The following is a 17,266-nucleotide window of genomic DNA, read 5'->3' on the forward strand; positions in this document are numbered from 1 at the left end:
TATATATACAGTATATAATTTATATTTATTTATTTTGCCGTTTTTGTTGACATGTTAAAGGTGTTTTAATGAATATACATGCATGTTTAACATATAGATTCCTATCTTTCATGAAGACAAGAATATAAGTTGGTGTATTACCTGATTCTGATGACTCGCATTGATTGGAATCAGACAGTATATTGCTGATAATGTCCACATTTTCAAATGGAGGAGAAAAAAAGTTCCTCTTTTCTGTCTAATACCACATGAAAGTCGTTGGTTTTTGGCATCTTATTTGTCCAGCTTCCATATCTGTTTTTATACACTTTACAAGAAATACATTGGCGGCAAACTCTATATCTTGCCAGCTTGTTTGCGCTGGCTTTCGGAGACTCTTTTTTTGTTAGCGCAGGCGCGATGGAGCGGCGCTTTTATTGTGAAGACAGGAACTGTGCGATCAGTCTTTAGGCTTTTGACGGGAAGTACGGTTGAAATAAAAAGTGTCTTTTTTCCTTTACACTTTTGATTGATTGATTGAAACTTTTATTAGTAGATTGCACAGTACAGTACATATTCCGTAAAATTGACCACTAGATGGTAACACCCAAATAAGTTTTTCAACATGTCGGGTTCTACGTGTGACGGTCACGTGAGCACCTGGTTCTGTTTGATTGGTCCAACATCACCAGTGACTGCATGTGATTGGTGAAACGCAGGCATGTGATAGATCCTACTTTGAATGCGTGTCTGACAAAATCAAAACAAACAAAGCGTGCATTAATAGATCGATTAAAAAAAAGTAGCGAGTAACGAGCTGATTGTAGATAAATGGAGCGGAGTATAAGTAGCATTTCTTCTCTATAAATATACTCAAGTAAAAGTATGTTGCATAAAAACTACTCTTAGAAGTACAATTTATCCCAAAAGTTACTCAAGTAGATGTAACGGAGTAAATGTAGCGCGTTACTACCCACCTCTGTGTACATGATATACATATATTTGTGTCTTTACATTATATAGTAATATAATGGATATATAAATAATATTTATTGTAATTAAAGTTTGCATGTTCTCCCCATGACTGCGTGGGTTCCCTCCGGGTACTCCGGCTTCCTCCCACCTCCAAAGACATGCACCTGGGCATAGGCCCCTCCCACCTCCAAAGACATGCACCTGGGGATAGGCCCCTCCCACCTCCAAAGACATGCACCTGGGGATAGGTTGATTGGCAACACTAAATGGTCCCTAGTGTGTGAATGTTGTCTGTCTTTCTGTGTTGGCCCTGCGATGAGGTGGCGACTTGTCCAGGGTGTACGCCACCTTCCGCCCGAATGTAGCTGAGATAGGCTCCTGCACCCCCTGCGACCACAAAAGGGACAAGCGGTAGAAAGTGGATGGATGGATAAAGAAAGTTCAGCTCCTACTTTGTTTACTTCCGTGGCGACCTCTTAAAAACAGCTAAAAGTCAAACCTGGATAAGTGTAGAGAGAGTGTTTTGCATTTTTCCCATCATGCCTTGTAATGGGGGTCATTTCGATTTTTTTCTTTTGTAGTGATGGGATGTTTTTTTGTAAATATCCACAAAGTTTAGTGAGCAGGTTGTGTTATCGTTTGTTGACTTTTTTTTCTGGCACTTTGACTAGGAAAGGTTGTTTGGATCGGGTCATATAAGTACATGCAATAAAGTACTTGCAATACAATACCGCTCAGTGGCCTAGTGGTTAGAGTGTCTGCCCTGAGATGGGTAGGTTGTGAGTCCAAACCCCGGCCGAGTCATACCAAAGACTATAAAAATGGGCGCCATTACCTCCCTGCTTGGCAGCCAGCATCAAGGAATTGGGGGTTGAATCTACAAAATGACTCGTGAGCACGGCTTCAGCTTATGCTCACTGCTCCCCTCACCTCCCAGGGGGTGGAATAAGGGGATGGGTCAAATGCAGAGGGTAATTTCACCACACCTAGTGTGTGTGTGTGTGTGAGACTATCAGTGGTACTTTAACTTGAACTCTGTTGTCCTTTTCTGTGGTCCTATGGCAGCCTCCGAGTGCAGGGGCATCTTCGACGCCAGCAAAGCGGGCTACATCACCTCTCCAGGGTACCCTCTAGAATACCCGCCTCACCAGAACTGCCAGTGGGTCATCACGGCGCCGGAACCCTCGCAACGCATCGTCCTCAACTTCAACCCGCACTTTGAGATCGAGAGGCTGGACTGCAAGTAAGTGCTTGCGTTTTTGTTTTTTCACACACTCTTGTAATTCACGGTCAGCGGTTCTGGATCGTTTGATGCCAACATTGGGATTCCTGGCCAGGCAAACCTTTGTTGGACTTACAAGCTCTTTGCAGGCCAGTAAGTAGACTGTGGTTTTGTTGTCGGGAGGAACAAACGCCATCACACACAACAACGCGGCGGACGCGGCTCAAGCGCGACCGCAAACATCTCGGCCTCTTCTGCACTTCTCGGGGGCAATTACCGGCTAGAGTTGCGTGCTCGAGGGCACGTCAGCCGCTCCTGACCTCCTTAGGAATGCGGCTCTCAAAGGGAAAACGATTCCCGATCCGACGTGTGCTGAAGAAAGAAATGATTAAGGTTGGTTGGGAGTGTCGGAGAGAAGGAACAGACAACAAGGTCCAGCTGTTTGGACGTGACTGCCGCTCACTTTGCTTTCCCAGAGTCCTGAGTCATATGCGGATCATCTGGATCGTCCTCGCGGAGAGCGGGAAAACGTCTCCTCTGTCTAATCCAGTTTGGTGCGGTTTCAATCCTAAACACAGATGACCCTTTATTTCCTTTTCACAGGCAATCTATTGTTCTGTAAATGCAAACGCACCAGAATCCCAGACACTTGATAATATTGTTTCCATTTGGAATTCTTGTAAAACGAGAAGCGCACCTTGAAAAACTCATGGTGATACTGCTCATTAGCGTTGTACCGATACCAATATTTTGGTACCGGTAGCAAAATTATTTACATACGCAGTCTTCTCCAAGGTTTCTCATAGTCATCATTGTCACTGTCACCGATGTCCCACTGGGTGTGAGTTTTTCCTTGCCCTTATGTGAGTTCTGTACCGAGGATGTCGTTGTGGTTTGTGCAGCCCTTTGAGACAACTGAACTCTCGCGGCTGTGTTGGAGCCACTATGGATTGAACTTTCACAGTATCATGTTAGACCCGCTCCACATCCATTGCTTTCGGTCCCCTAGAGGGGGGGGGTTGCCCACATCTGAGGTCCTCTCCAAGGTTTCTCATAGTCAGCATTGTCACTGACGTCCCACTGGATGTGAATTCTCCCTGCCCACTGGGTGTGAGTTTTCCTTGCCCTTTTGTGGGTTCTTCCGAGGATGTTGTAGTCGTAATGATTTGTGCAGTCCTTTGAGACATTTGTGATTTAGGGCTATATAAATAAACATTGATTGATTGATTGATTCCTGGGGGGGGTTCAGGTATTCCAAGATCGATCTCCACACATCACAAAATGTATGTAAGTTAGCAGATATCTAGTATCTCAGTATTTCAATGTGTAGGATTCTCTGCCTTGTTTTTAATGTACATTTAGCCCGACTAAGCTACTGTATTTTAGTGTTGGTACCTGGAAAGCCAAGTGTTTGTGTAAGTTGGTGAAAAAGGTTTGAGAACTACTGGTCCATACCGCGCAACCCTGTAGGCTATATGTGCTCCAATGATAGACTTCCCTCCCACCGTGGCGAGACTGCGGCGTGCTGGCGTGTAAACTTAATAACTTTATTGTTGATGAACTCCGTGTCAGGATGCTTCTCGCTGCCCAAGGCGCCGAGGCAGAGAGCGGGAGGGAGGATCACGAAATGCTCTCGCTTTTTCACTTTCCGCTGAGAATTTTATGAGTATGTCTTTGCACGGCGCTCGCCTGGAGGGGCGGCGAACTCGGTCTGCCCTCTAACACAAACTCCCACTCAGCCTCCCGTCTCCCTGCATGGCTGTGCATGTGAGCGTGGGCGGCCCAGGGTGGGAGGAACTCTGGAGTTTTAGTAGGAGTCGCTTCTTCCGGCTCATTAGAGATGGCGCCCGCATCTATTTTTATGTAAACCGTGCTGCTCTTCTTTGGGGGCCGTGATGCTCTCAGCCCTCAGGTGTGTGCACGCCCCCGCTAGCACTGTGGCTTTTCTCTCTTTACCACTCGGCAGTGCAAGCCAGCACAGGAGTCCATCCGTGCACAGTTTCACGCTCCCTCCTTGGGGTTAAGGGCGACGGGAGCCGCTGGCGTGGCGCGGAGGCTGAAGTGGCGGTACTTAAGAGTACGCGCACGTGCACAGCTCAGCCTGCCACCTGCAACACCCGGACAAGTGCTCGGTCAGCTCGGGGCCAACGTCCCCAGCTGGCAAGATTCCCCTCGTCGCACTGCTGCAGCAATCTAATCTGCAGTCGTATGGAGAGGCCTTGTGCGTGGTCTTGAGGTGGCACTTTAATTCAGGATTTCATTTCAGGGGGAGTCCAGCCGCCTGCCAAAAAGCTCTTACCTCCAGGCTGCCGGCCGATTGATGTGAACTAAATGTAATAAAGGCTAGATGAAATATCAGGCCCATATGTCTAATGCAATCTGCCATCGCCGAGATCCAGCTCACACCAGGAGCAGAGGAGGGCTTTGTCTTCTTGACTCCTCCTTGGTCCCTTTTCTTTCACCACTCCTCCTCCTTCTCCCGGTCCTCTAAGACCTCGTCTACATTAAGCCGGATAATGAACTCATTAAACAAAGAATTATTTAGCCTGAGCCCCATTTCGGCCTCACTAAACCAGCGTTTAAAGTTCCCCTCCTTTAACATTTTTTACACGGGTAAGTTTCTCTAATCTCGGGCTCTTAGCTTTGTATGGACTCATTGATCGTTTACAAACTGAGTTCGGAGAGGAAATGAAGTCAGAAAGACCACGCCCACACAGGAAGTGACATCAGAAAGAATGTGCCACATACCCTTTGGGATTACCACTGGAAATATGGAGGCAAGTCATCCAAACATGTCCATGTTTCTCCTTCCGCTACATCAGGGGTCCCCAAACTACGGCCTGCGGGCCGGATACGGCCCGCCAGTGTCCTTAATCCGGCCCGCGGAATGTCCCAAGTTTAAGAAAAAAAAAAAAAAAAGTTTTTAATTTTATTTTTTATTTTTATTTTTTTAAATCTGTCCTTTCTAATCCATTTTACTCTTGTTACTCTCGGTTTCTCCTAGCCGGCCAGGCAAATCAAATTGTCAAAAAATGCATTTTCTCATCGATAATGTGACATCATTAGCGACAAGTGCGCACTCATTCAGTCAATTAGTGCGCGAGAAATATATATATATACATATATATATATTTATATATATTTATGTATGTATATATATATATATATATATATATATATATATATATATATATATATGTAAGTATGTATGTATATATATGTATGTGTATATATATAATGTGTATGTATATATATATATATACATATATATATATATATATACACATGTATATACTATAAAAACAGTACCACTTATTATATTTTCCTTTGTTTGTTTTTTATTGTAGCTACATGGTGGTTAACATTTTGGAGACTTGTGTATGCGTGTGCATGTGTATATATATATATATATATATATATATATATATATATATATACATACACACACACAGCCCGGCCCCCGGTCAAAATGTTCTAACCCAATGCGGCCCCTAGTCAAAAAGTTTGGGGACCCCTGCTCTACATGTACAGACGCTTGTGGAGATCACACATGAATACCTTAAGAGAAAGCCATTGCTGCTATTTGGGATACAACACTTCTCAGACGGCAGGAGAACTTTCCAATGTCCAGGTCAGCTGTAATTCTACTTTCCGTTTGTCAAAGGAAAGACAACGAGAATGCGGGCTCCCGTGGATGTGATTAAAAAGGTAGCCTGTGCTTTTTATTTCCTGGCCGTCGAGGGAAGACTACGGAAAATGGCAAATTATTTTGGACTTGCAAAGCAGACTGTATCAGTTATTGTCCGCCATGTATGTCGCGGACTAAATGTCTAAGTCCAAAGTACATGAATGGACAAAGAAAGTGAAGGCAAAAGAGTGAGGAGTGTCCTGACCAGATATCTAGATCCCTAGTTTGATTGTCAAATGTTCTTTATCACATTGTTTACTTTCGTGTCCAATAAAGATGTGAATAATGTATGATGTCTCAGGTGTGATTCACTACCATAGGGCCCCACAACACACTGGATTCCAGTTCATTGAAATACCACAACACTGGATATTGTTCAGATAAGATACATTTAAGTACACTGGAGGTGACTATGACGTGCGCATGCACCGGCGGACAGAGGTTTGGGGGTCTTTAACGACCATTGTGTGTGTGTGTGGACAAGGATAAGGTTAGGTGGGATTTACCCTGGATAACCTTAGCTGGCTTCGTGTAGAAGGCGCCTTGGAATGCCTGTTTTACTTTTATTCACCTGAATGAAGGATCTGTATTCATCCTTTTTCTTCCAATGAAATTGGCCTATTTTACCATCAACACTTTTGTCTTAAGGTCCAATCCAAGATTGAGTTGCCCAATCCGATCACGTGCCTTTATGTTGGGTTTTGTTGGTGTTCTTCTGTGTTTGGTGCTTGTTGCTGTCCTGCGCTCTTATTTTGGTGGCACTTCCTGTCGTGTTGGTGTATTTTCACAACCGCTTTACACATGCCTCAAGCACTTTTTGCCTCACCTGTTATGTGTTGGTGATTAAGACTTCTTCAGTTGAGTGCGAGCCGCCATTCTTTGTTGGGACTTTGTTTGGAACGAATATTCTTCATGTGGACGCTCGCTCCTCCAGCCGTGAGTTATTGCTGTGTTCCAGCATTGCGTTTGGTTTCGCACCTGTCAGTTTTAGTTTTTGTTTTTGAATAGCCTTCTCTATACTTTGATGTCTTTCCAGCGGCACTCATCTTTGTTGGTTTTTGAGCTACATTCAAGACATTTACCTGCACGTTGTCTCCTCCATTTTATGAATCTAAGGTAGGGGTCGGCAACCCAAAATGTTGAAAGAGACATATTGGACCAAAAATACAAAAACAAATCATCTGGAGCCGTAAGAAATTAAAAGCCATATTACATACAGATAGTGTGTCATGAGATATAAATGTAATTAAAAGGACTTAAAAGGGACCAAATGAGCTGAAATATATCTACAAATGAGGCATAATGATGCAATATGTACATACAGCTAGCCTAACTAGCATGTTAGCATCGATTAGCTTGCAGTGACCAAATATGTCTGATTAGCACTCCACACAAGTCAATAACATCAACAAAACTCACTTTTGTGCATTTATGCACAACTTTAAAAGTTTGATGGACAAAATAAGACAGAAAAAGAAGTGGCTTAAAACACGTCTTAGAAAGTCAGAGAAAGTTATACATGTAAACAAACTACGGTGTGTTCAAGGACCGCCAAAATTCCATCCATCCATCCATCCATATTCCACTTATCCGAGGTCGGGTCGCAGGGGCAGCAGCCTAAGCAGGGAAGCCCAGACTTCCTTCTCCACAGCCACTTCGTCTAGCTCTTCCCGGGGGATCCCGAGGCGTTCCCAGGCCAGCCGGGAGACTTAGTCTTCCCAACGTGTCCTGGGTCTTCCCCGTGGCCTCCTACCGGTTGGACGTGCCCTAAACACCTCCCTAGGGAGGCGTTCGGGTGGCATCCTGACCAGATGCCCGAACCACCTCATCTGGCTCCTCTCGATGTGAAGGAGCAGCGGCTTTACTTTGAGTTCCTCCCGGATGACAGAGCTTCTCACCCTATCTCTAAGGGAGAGACCCGCCACCCGGCGGAGGAAACCCATTTGGGCCGCTTGTACCCTTGATCTTATCCTTTCGGTCATGACCCAAAGCTCATGACCATAAGTGAGGATGGGAACGTAGATCGACCGGTAAATTGAGAGCTTTGCCTTCCGGCTCAGCTCCTTCTTCACCACAATGGATCGGTACAACGTCCGCATTACTGAAGACGCCGCACCGATCCACCTGTCGATCTCACCATCCACTCTTCCCCCACTTGTGAACAACACTCCTAGGTACTTGGACTCCTCCACTTGGGGCCGGGTCTCCTCCCCAACCCGGAGATGGCACTCCACCATTTTCCGGGTGAAAACCATGGATTCAGACTTGGAGGTGCTGATTCTCATTCCGGTCGCTTCACACTCGGCTGCGAACCGATCCAGTGAGAGCTGAAGATCCTGGCCAGATGAAGCCATCAGGACCACATCATCTGCAAAAAGCAGAGACCTAATCCCGCGGTCACCAAACCGGAACCCCTCAACGCCTTGACTGCGCCTAGAAATTCTGTCCATAAAAGTTCTGAACAGAATGGGTGACAAAGGACAGCCTTGGCGGAGTCCAACCCTCACTGGAAACGTGTCCGACTTACTGCCAGCAATGCGGACCAAGCTCTGACACTGATCATACAGGGAGCGGACCGCCACAATAAGACAGTCCAGTACCCCATACTCTCTCAGCATTCCCCACAGGACTTCCCGAGGGACACGGTCCAATGCCTTTTCCAAGTCCACAAAGTACATGTAGACTGGTTGGGCAAACTCCCATGCACCCTCAAGGACCCTGCCAGAGTATAGAGCTGGTCCACAGTTCCACCACCAGGACCAAAACCACACTGAATCCGAGGTTCGACTGCCAAAATTAGTCGGACAAAACGGCGCTCTCCAAATACTGGAATCAGTGAAGCATGTTTAATGTAAGCAGTGTGCTTTATAACAATTAGGGAGGTTTATGTCATGTTTGTCCTCCTACAGAAACCATATAAAAACAAAAAGTTTTTTTTCTCCTCATCTTTTTCCATTTTTCATATATCTTTTGAAAAAGCTCCAGAGAGCCACTAGGGCGGCGCTAAAGAGCTGCATGCGGCTCCAGAGCCACGGGTTGCCGACCCCGGATCTAGGGGAACAGGCCACTAATCGCTGTCATTTGATCGGAGCGTCACACAGATACTTTGACCATCGATCATGAGCTAAGAATGACTTATGGTCAATGTTCACTATGACGTCACATTCGTCACTTGATTGATTTGCACTGAGGGTCTTGTGTCAGCTCAGTATGAGGGGAAAAAAGCGACGGTCAGCAGCACGACAAAAAACGTTTTATTTCAACACAGACTGTCTCCCCCAAACACTTTATCAAAAGTGTAAAAATCAATGGCACACTTCCAGTCGTCACAATAATTATCCTGCCTGCTAGCAAGCTACAGAGTTAGCCTCCAATATATTTCTAGTGAAGGGTTTACAAAGGAGTATAGAAGTGGGACACATAGGGAGCTAAAAACCAAGTACTTCCATGTGAGAGGAGGATTTTTCCCTCCACACTTAAAGTTTGGAGTTATGGAACTTGTCAGCAATACAGTCGTGTTTCTAATCACAGATTACATTTACACTGCAGGCCTAAGTGGCCCAAATCTAATTTTTTCGACCTCAGTTTTTTTACAGCTGCCTGTTTACACTGCAAGTAAAATTTGATCGTTATCAGACTCCAGTATACTGTAAACGCGCAGAGGCCCCAATGTGGCCCCAATGTGGCCCCCATGTGGCCTTGACGTTGATTAATCAATGTCTTGTGCCTGCTGCGTTACCCAAATGTGATTACAGACACATTTTTTTTTTTACTCACATGCAACTCTTAATACGCTCGCGCAGATAGTATTAGACGCACACACAAATATGATTACGAACGCACAAATCTTGCACGGCAGAAACGTAGCAAAAACTCCCGTGTAATGAGACAGCCACTGTACGGACACATGCATTTTTTTTTAAAACCCACACATCGAAACACGGACGAACAGATTTATTTTTTTTAACCACAGACATATAATATGAACACAGACAATTTCAATCAATCAATCACTGCATACACGCACACACACATTGAGATACAGATATTAGTACACAGACGTACAATTTGGACTACAGACGCACATATTGACATTGGCTGAATGAGCAGCTATCGGACACCTCGGTGTCCTTAGACTCATCATCGCTTATCCATGCAGACTGGACACTGGCCGAGAGTTGGTGGCTGGCCGAGGGTGGAGTCTGCTCTCTTGGTTGCTTTGTTGGGTCTGCTCCTGTCTCTGGCCATGCTCCCCCCACCCCAGCGGACGATGGTGTGGAACACCGCAGAGGCCACCATAGTGTATATGTTTCTTTTAGTTCTTATTCATAGCTGTATGTAGGAATGGCTGGTTGCATCAGCTCTGCTCTTTTAATGTACAAACCCCGTTTCCATATGAGTTGGGAAATTGTGTTAGATGTAAATATAAACAGAATACAATGATTTGCAAATCCTTTTCAACCCATATTCAGTTGAATATGCTACAAAGACAACATATTTGATGTTCAAACTCAAAAACTTTGTTTTTTTTTGCAAATAATAATTAACTTAGAATTTCATGGCTGCAATACGTGCCAAAGTAGTTGGGAAAGGGCATGTTCACCACTGTGTTACATCACCTTTTCTTTTAACACTCAATAAATGTTTGGGAACTGAGGAAACTAATTGTTGAAGCTTTGAAAGTGGAATTATTTCCCATTCTTGTTTTATGTAGAGCTTCAGTCCTTCAACAGCCCGGGGTTTTCCGCTGTCGTATTTTACGCTTCATAATGCGCCACACATTTTCCATGGGAGACAGGTCTGGACTGCAGGCGGGCCAGGAAAGTACCCACACTCTTTTTTTACGAAGCCACGCTGTTGTAACACGTTCTGAATGTGGCTTGGCATTGTCTTGCTGAAATAAGCAGGGGCGTCCATGTAAAAGACGGCGCTTAGATGGCAGCATATGTTGTTCCAAAACCTGTATGTACCTTTCAGCATTAATGGTGCCTTCACAGATGTGTAAGTTACCCATGCCTTGGGCACTAATGCACCCCCATACCATCACTCATGCTGGCTTTTGAACTTTGCGTCGATAACAGTCTGGATAGTTTGCTTCCCCTTTAGTCCGGATGAAACTATGTCGAATATTTCCAAAAACAATTTGAAATGTGGACTCGTCAAACCACAGAACACTTTTCCACTTTGCATCAGTCCATCTCTGATGATCTCGGGCCCAGCGAAGCCGGCGACATTTCTGGATGTTGTTGATAAATGGCTTTTGCTGTGCATAGTAGACTTAGACTAAGACTTCCTTTTTATTGTCATTCAAATTTGAACTTTACAGTACAAATAAGAATGAAATGTTGTTGCATTAGCTCTTGGTAGTCCAGGATAAAAAAACAACAAGGTGCAGATATAAATAAATAGATTACTGTACAGATAAATACATTGCAATTTTTCACATACGCCCATGTTTATGGATGTATGTTATTTTGTCTTTAACTTGCACTTACAGATGTAGCGACAAACTGTAATTAGTGAGAGTGGTTTTCTGAAGTGCTCCTGAGCCCTGTGGTGATATCCTTTAGACATTGATGTCGGTTTTTGATACAGTGCCGTCTGAGGTATCGAAGGTCACGGTCATACAATGTTGGTTTCCGGCCATGCCGCTTACGTGGAGTGATTTCTCCAGATTCTCTGAACCTTTTGATGATATTATGGAGCGTAGATGTTGAAATCCCTAAATTTCTTGGAATTGCACTTTGAGAAACATTGTTCTTAAACCGTTTGTCCACAACTGTGTGAGCAAATACTCAAAGGGGTGTACCTCGCCCCATCCTTTCTTGTGAAAGACTGAGCATTTTTTGGTAAGCTGCTTTTATACCCAATCATGGCACCCACCTGTTCCCAATTAGCCTGCACACCTGTGGGATGTTCCACATAAGTGTTTGATGAGCATTCCTCAACTTTATCAGTATTTATTGCCACCTTTCCCAGCTTCTTTGTCACATGTTGCTGGCATCAGTTTCTAAAGTTAATGATTATTTGCAAAATAAAAAATATTTATCAGTTTGAACATCAAATATGTTGTCTTTGTAGCATATTCAACTGAATATGGCTTGAAAAGGATTTGCAAATCATTGTATTCCGTTTATATTTACATCTAACACCATTTCACAACTCATATGGAAACGGGGTTTGTATTTCTGATTCTGATATGCGTTTGCAAATAGTTTTGCAACAATAATACGATCGTAGGATTACACCTTCCCAAGGGAGGGTGTGGCTTGTAATGGCCAATCAATAGATGAGAGCTGACGGATGGAGGGAGCAACACCAAAGAGGAGCAGGAGGACAGTGGACAGACACGGGAGAGACGGCAGAGTCGCCAAAGGTCACGACCAGAGGGACTTGTTCAGGCTGTGCTCTGTCACTAAATGACACGAGAGGACAAGATCATGGTCGCCTGTGACTTTCTGTCCCAAACATTCAAAAGTGGAATAAACGAATTGAAGCAAATAATGAAATAAGATCCACTTGAATGCACCGTGCAGTATTGTTATGGACTCAGTGAATACTCTCCACGAGACAAGCGGCGCTGCATCGTACATAATCTCCATGATGGATGGCAAAATTGAGCTGAGGCGCGAAGAGATGACTAGGAAGTGAGCTATTTGTTTTTGGGCTAGATTGAAGATGGCAGGCCCTCGGGTTCTGCTGGGATTTCGCTCCCAGCATCTTGTTAATATTTCAGAGGCACTTATGGTTTATTAGAGGGGCGGTGGAGAAGTGTATGTGTATGTGTGTGTTTTTCTACATCCACCCTCCCCATTCCCCTTACTTAATTTTTGCTTCTGTACGTCACCGGAAGGTGAGAGGATGACAGCTCCCCAATTGTTCGCAGATTATGTTGCTGTTTACTTCCCAGCACACAATGGAGCCAAGACGGCGTCCAAAAAAATAAAAAAGACTCTCCCAAGTTGTGTTTGCTGATCTTCACAAGCAGCTGCAGCTCTTCTAGCAGGCTGGATAAACAACAGCAACCACAGAAATGTATGTCTGAGAAGGAATGTGATGAAAACAATCTGGACCGCTAGCTTTCTAGCCATTGCTTTGAAGAAGATGACAAGTAGCTAGAGTTTAAAGCCACAACTTAAGCACTGGAACACACACACACGCACACACACACGCACACACACACACACACACACACACGCACACACACACGTCCTGCAGAAAAATTCCCCAGGCCTCAACAAACAACCGAAGGTGTGAAAGGCAATTAGTTGTTATGGCGGCATGGTGGAGTGATGTATGAGCGGAAGAGCAGACATGTCGGGACTCGTGCTCCCGAGTTTGACACCCCTGTATTAGATGAAAGACAATAAAATCCGATACTTGTTTATTTTTGGCCGTATCGGACTGACATCTATATCAGAATGCTACACCCCTAGTTATTAGTATCAAAATGTCAGCTTTCCCTCACTACATGATTTGTTTTTCTCTTTTTCTTACATTTTTACTGTTTCTCGTCTGATTTTATTTGGACATGACCCTCCAGACCAGGGGTAGGGAACCTATGGCTCGCGAGCCAGATGTGGCTCTTTTCATGACTGCATCTGGCTCCCGGATAAATCTAAGCTGACACTGCTTAACACGATAAGTAATGAATAATTCCACTTGTAATCAAAGTGTTAAAAATAACGTTCAAAATATAAAACATGCTCATGCATTTCAATCCATCCATCCTTTTTTCTACCGGACTTTGTTCAAGAAGTTGCAATAAGGGTAAGAAGTGATTTATTTATTATTGGTTAGTTTAGGGCTTGCCCTCCTGGGGGTTCTTCAGACCAACTTGAGAGCCTGTTTCAGGGTTACAATATTTTTTTATTTTTCAATAAGTCTCTGTTGCTTTCCAGCAATTGTCTTTTTCTCTTTCGTTCTTGCTCGCACTCTGGCTCCAGCCCCAACCCTGTCTCTCCTCCTGGCTGCTGCTTCTAAACAGAGCGAGAGGTGATTAGATAACAAGGCCCAGGTGGGCCATCTACGCACCTGTCGCTGATTTCGAGGCCGGTCCTGGCAACACCTCGCTTTGCTGCAGACTCGAAGGCCACGCCCCCTCCACAGTTAGCTTCAGAATACCAATGTTATTACAAAGAATACAGACCTATTATAGTCTAGAAATGTTGGTCTTACTTAAAAATGCACGCGTTTAGTTGTGTTCAGTGTTGAAAAAAATTATTATATGGCTTTTACGGAAATACCTTTTAAAATATTTGGCTTCTTGGCTCTCTCAGCCAAAAAGGTTCCCAACCCCTGCTCCAGACCAACAAAAGTTGAGTTAAAATGTATGAGTGGTGGAATGTGTTGAAGACAAGTGCGTGCTGCAGACGCTCATGCATGTATTCATCACAGCCTGGTCAATAATCACATCTGAGGAACACTCACTCACTGACGCTAATCCACGACAGGAGAGCCTGAGATGAAGGAAGGGGGGGAAATTACATAGAGACCCACTCCAAAATCAATTAAAAGCTAATTAGTCTCTCAGCTTTTATCCTCAGTCTTAGCAAAATGGTGGTGAGAACGTGTTCGCTCCCATCTTTGTCTGGCCGTCTTTTCTCCACATGATTGTGGCCGTTCAGCGTCAGTGCTCCTGGATTGTTTTGGAGTCCTCTCCGATCTCACGTTGTGACCTTCTCATATTGGTGTAGTGCTGAACACTCACCCCGGCCCTGAGCGCGCATGTCACCACTGACACATGGCTGACATTTCAGGTTAAGTCCAGCATTGACAGCGGGGAGATTCCGTCATTTAAACTCAGATTTGCTTGCTTTGAATTTAGATCTCCGATCCCTTGAATGTTTTTTCCCCCATAAGCAGACACCAGGGTCAGGGCCGTAGACAGTATGTGGAGCTAAATTATGGCCAACAGATTTGTATTTGAACATTTAAGATTCTAACCTGAAAAATATATATATTTTTTAAATATTCAAAATCAAAAAGAGTACAAATAAGCCTCCAGATCAACATTAGGTCCATCTGTCAATATAATGATTTTAAAGATTTAAGTTGTATGCTCTTTTTGTCAAAGAAAACCCTTTTTTTGATGGAAAAAAAACACAAAATATGCAATATTATCACCCAATTTTTTTTTTAAAGTGGAATATTTGAGATTATATAATTTGAGCCTTAAAAAAGTAAATAACTAAAAACACCATTGATTTTAATCCGTTATTTTTTTGAGCAATGACACTTAAAAAACAAATCACACAAATGATTGGGGATTCGAAAGGGTCCTACTCATTAAAGTGTTAAAAAATAAAAGTATACATTTTTTACTGTTTGCTTTTAACACAATATTCTCGAGATCAACTCCAGGTCTATCCGTCAATTATAAGTTTTATTGTTGTTTATGTTTTTTGTTTGTTAATTTTAGGCCCTTCTTTAAAAAAACAACTCAGTTTTTTATATGGCAAACACAAAATATGCAACATTTTCCCCCCAAAATATCTTGAGTGAAAAATTTAACGTGACGTAATTGGCGCCTTGAATAGGTCAATAATTCATGACGTTGATTTTGATTCATTATTATTTTTTAAAGACAGAAACAGCCTGCATGGCAGCTTTGTGTTATTAGAGTAAACATTGCAACATTTTCTTGTTACATTTCACCCCTTTGCTCCTTTCTATCACTTTTTACGTTTTAAAAATGTTTCAATCGTATTTTTAAAATGTGCCGTGGGGCCGTTAAAAAATGACCTGAAGGCCGACAATGGCCCCCGGGCCGCACTTTGGAGACCCCTGCCTTAATCTTAATACGAGACGAACCCCCACATATGTTATACCAGGGGTCTGCAACCCACGGCTCTGGAAACGTATGCGGCTCTTTCATGCCTCCAGCCTGGCTCCCTTTGGCTTTTAAAAAATGTAAATAAATAATAGCTATTTCATTTTAATTTATTTTATTGTATTTAGTTTGTCTATTTCAATGTAGCCGTTTTTATTTCACAGTTTGTGATCTTGTAATATTTTGTCTATCGAAATGTACGTAACACCCCCAATGCGTCATCTTTTGCTGGCAAGCAATTGCATGGTTTTTAGTGGTCAACCCCCAGTAAAATAGCAATGGATACATTTACTGTTAAATTTCTAAACAGGAGAGAGGAAAAAAGAAATACAAGTTTTTAAAAAGTAATGACAAATTTAGATAGTGGGAATTGGGAACACTATTTTTTCCTGACGTGTTTTGTTTTGCCGCCCTAATTGACACCATCGCCTGTCTGTGTTCACACCAAGCTCTGTGACAGCAGTCCCGCATTGCACAACCTCGCATGCCTGCTAATGAAGTCTCGCTTTGGAGTTCCCACAAAAGTAGAGGAAAACACACCCAAATATATCTAGAAAGGACCTCAACACAAACTAGCGAGAAGTGGAAGAACAGCGGCTTGGTTGTTTTTGGCGCCGTCATCACATGAGCCCAGTTAGAGATGTGGTTATGTGTGAAAGCCGGATGACAAAGTTATTACTTAGCGTTGCACAGCCTCAATCACGCCATGTGTTTAGCTGAGAAGTGGAGAGAAACTCCCTGCTTGTTTTTTGGACACTCATTGGGCTCCATTCAGCAACGCTTCTTAAGAACTCATTTTGTTCTTAGGCCCACTTACAAAGTTTTTAAGGAGATTTTTGTATTCACCAATGTTTTCTTAGCTGGGATTTGTTCCTAGGTCAAAACAAAATCTATGAATGCTCCAGAGCACTCTTAGGGTGGCCTATTTGTTCTTTCAATTACTTCTGTTGTCTAATGTTCAATTAATATCATATATATATATATATATATATATATATATATATATATATATATATATATATATATATATATATATATATATATATATATATATATATATATATATATATATATATATATATATATACACATACATATATATATGTATGTATTTATATATATATATATATATATATAGATGACAGACATATAGCAAAATGAGCAATATATAGACATTTCAAAATACCTCATGCACACAATGGCAATGCTTTTGCTGCTGCTGCAAGATGGCACAGATAGTGCCTTGGGGAGGGAGCGCATATTTCCCGACCATGTAGACCTATTTGCCCGAAGCGATGAATATTTATTTGAACGCTTTAGGCAACGTCAGCAGTCCCCCCTTTCTTAAACTTACGTTTTGACATCAGATATACACATTTCTCTCCTGTAATCTGTTTGTGTTTTCTCCGTGTGTTTGATGTTCGGCTTTTCTGCCAGCATTGTGCCCTTATATGGGGAAATAAGGGCGTTTACATATGCAAATTGCGGAATCAAGGGTATTCACATATGCATATTGGGGAAATAAGGGTATGTTTATATGCAAATTATGCTAGACACGCACACATTCAGC

At 43.0% G+C, this 17,266-nt stretch overlaps 1 protein-coding gene across 4 annotated transcripts in view; it reads left to right on the forward strand.

Moving 5' to 3' along the window:
* Positions 1 to 17,266, forward strand: part of nrp2a (neuropilin 2a) — a 155,943-nt gene that overhangs the window by 29,297 nt on the left and 109,380 nt on the right. For 3 of the 4 annotated variants that reach the window (XM_061889402.1, XM_061889403.1, XM_061889404.1), the window contains exon 2: positions 2,020 to 2,197. In XM_061889402.1, coding sequence (XP_061745386.1) covers positions 2,020 to 2,197 — 178 coding nt within the window. Of the gene's footprint in view, positions 1 to 2,019; positions 2,198 to 6,670; positions 6,801 to 17,266 lie in introns of those variants that run through there. The other variant, XM_061889405.1, reaches the window with a different exon arrangement.

The sequence above is a fragment of the Nerophis ophidion genome, linkage group LG27 (assembly GCF_033978795.1).
Source record: "Nerophis ophidion isolate RoL-2023_Sa linkage group LG27, RoL_Noph_v1.0, whole genome shotgun sequence".
In the NCBI taxonomy this organism is placed as follows: Eukaryota; Metazoa; Chordata; class Actinopteri; order Syngnathiformes; family Syngnathidae; genus Nerophis; species Nerophis ophidion.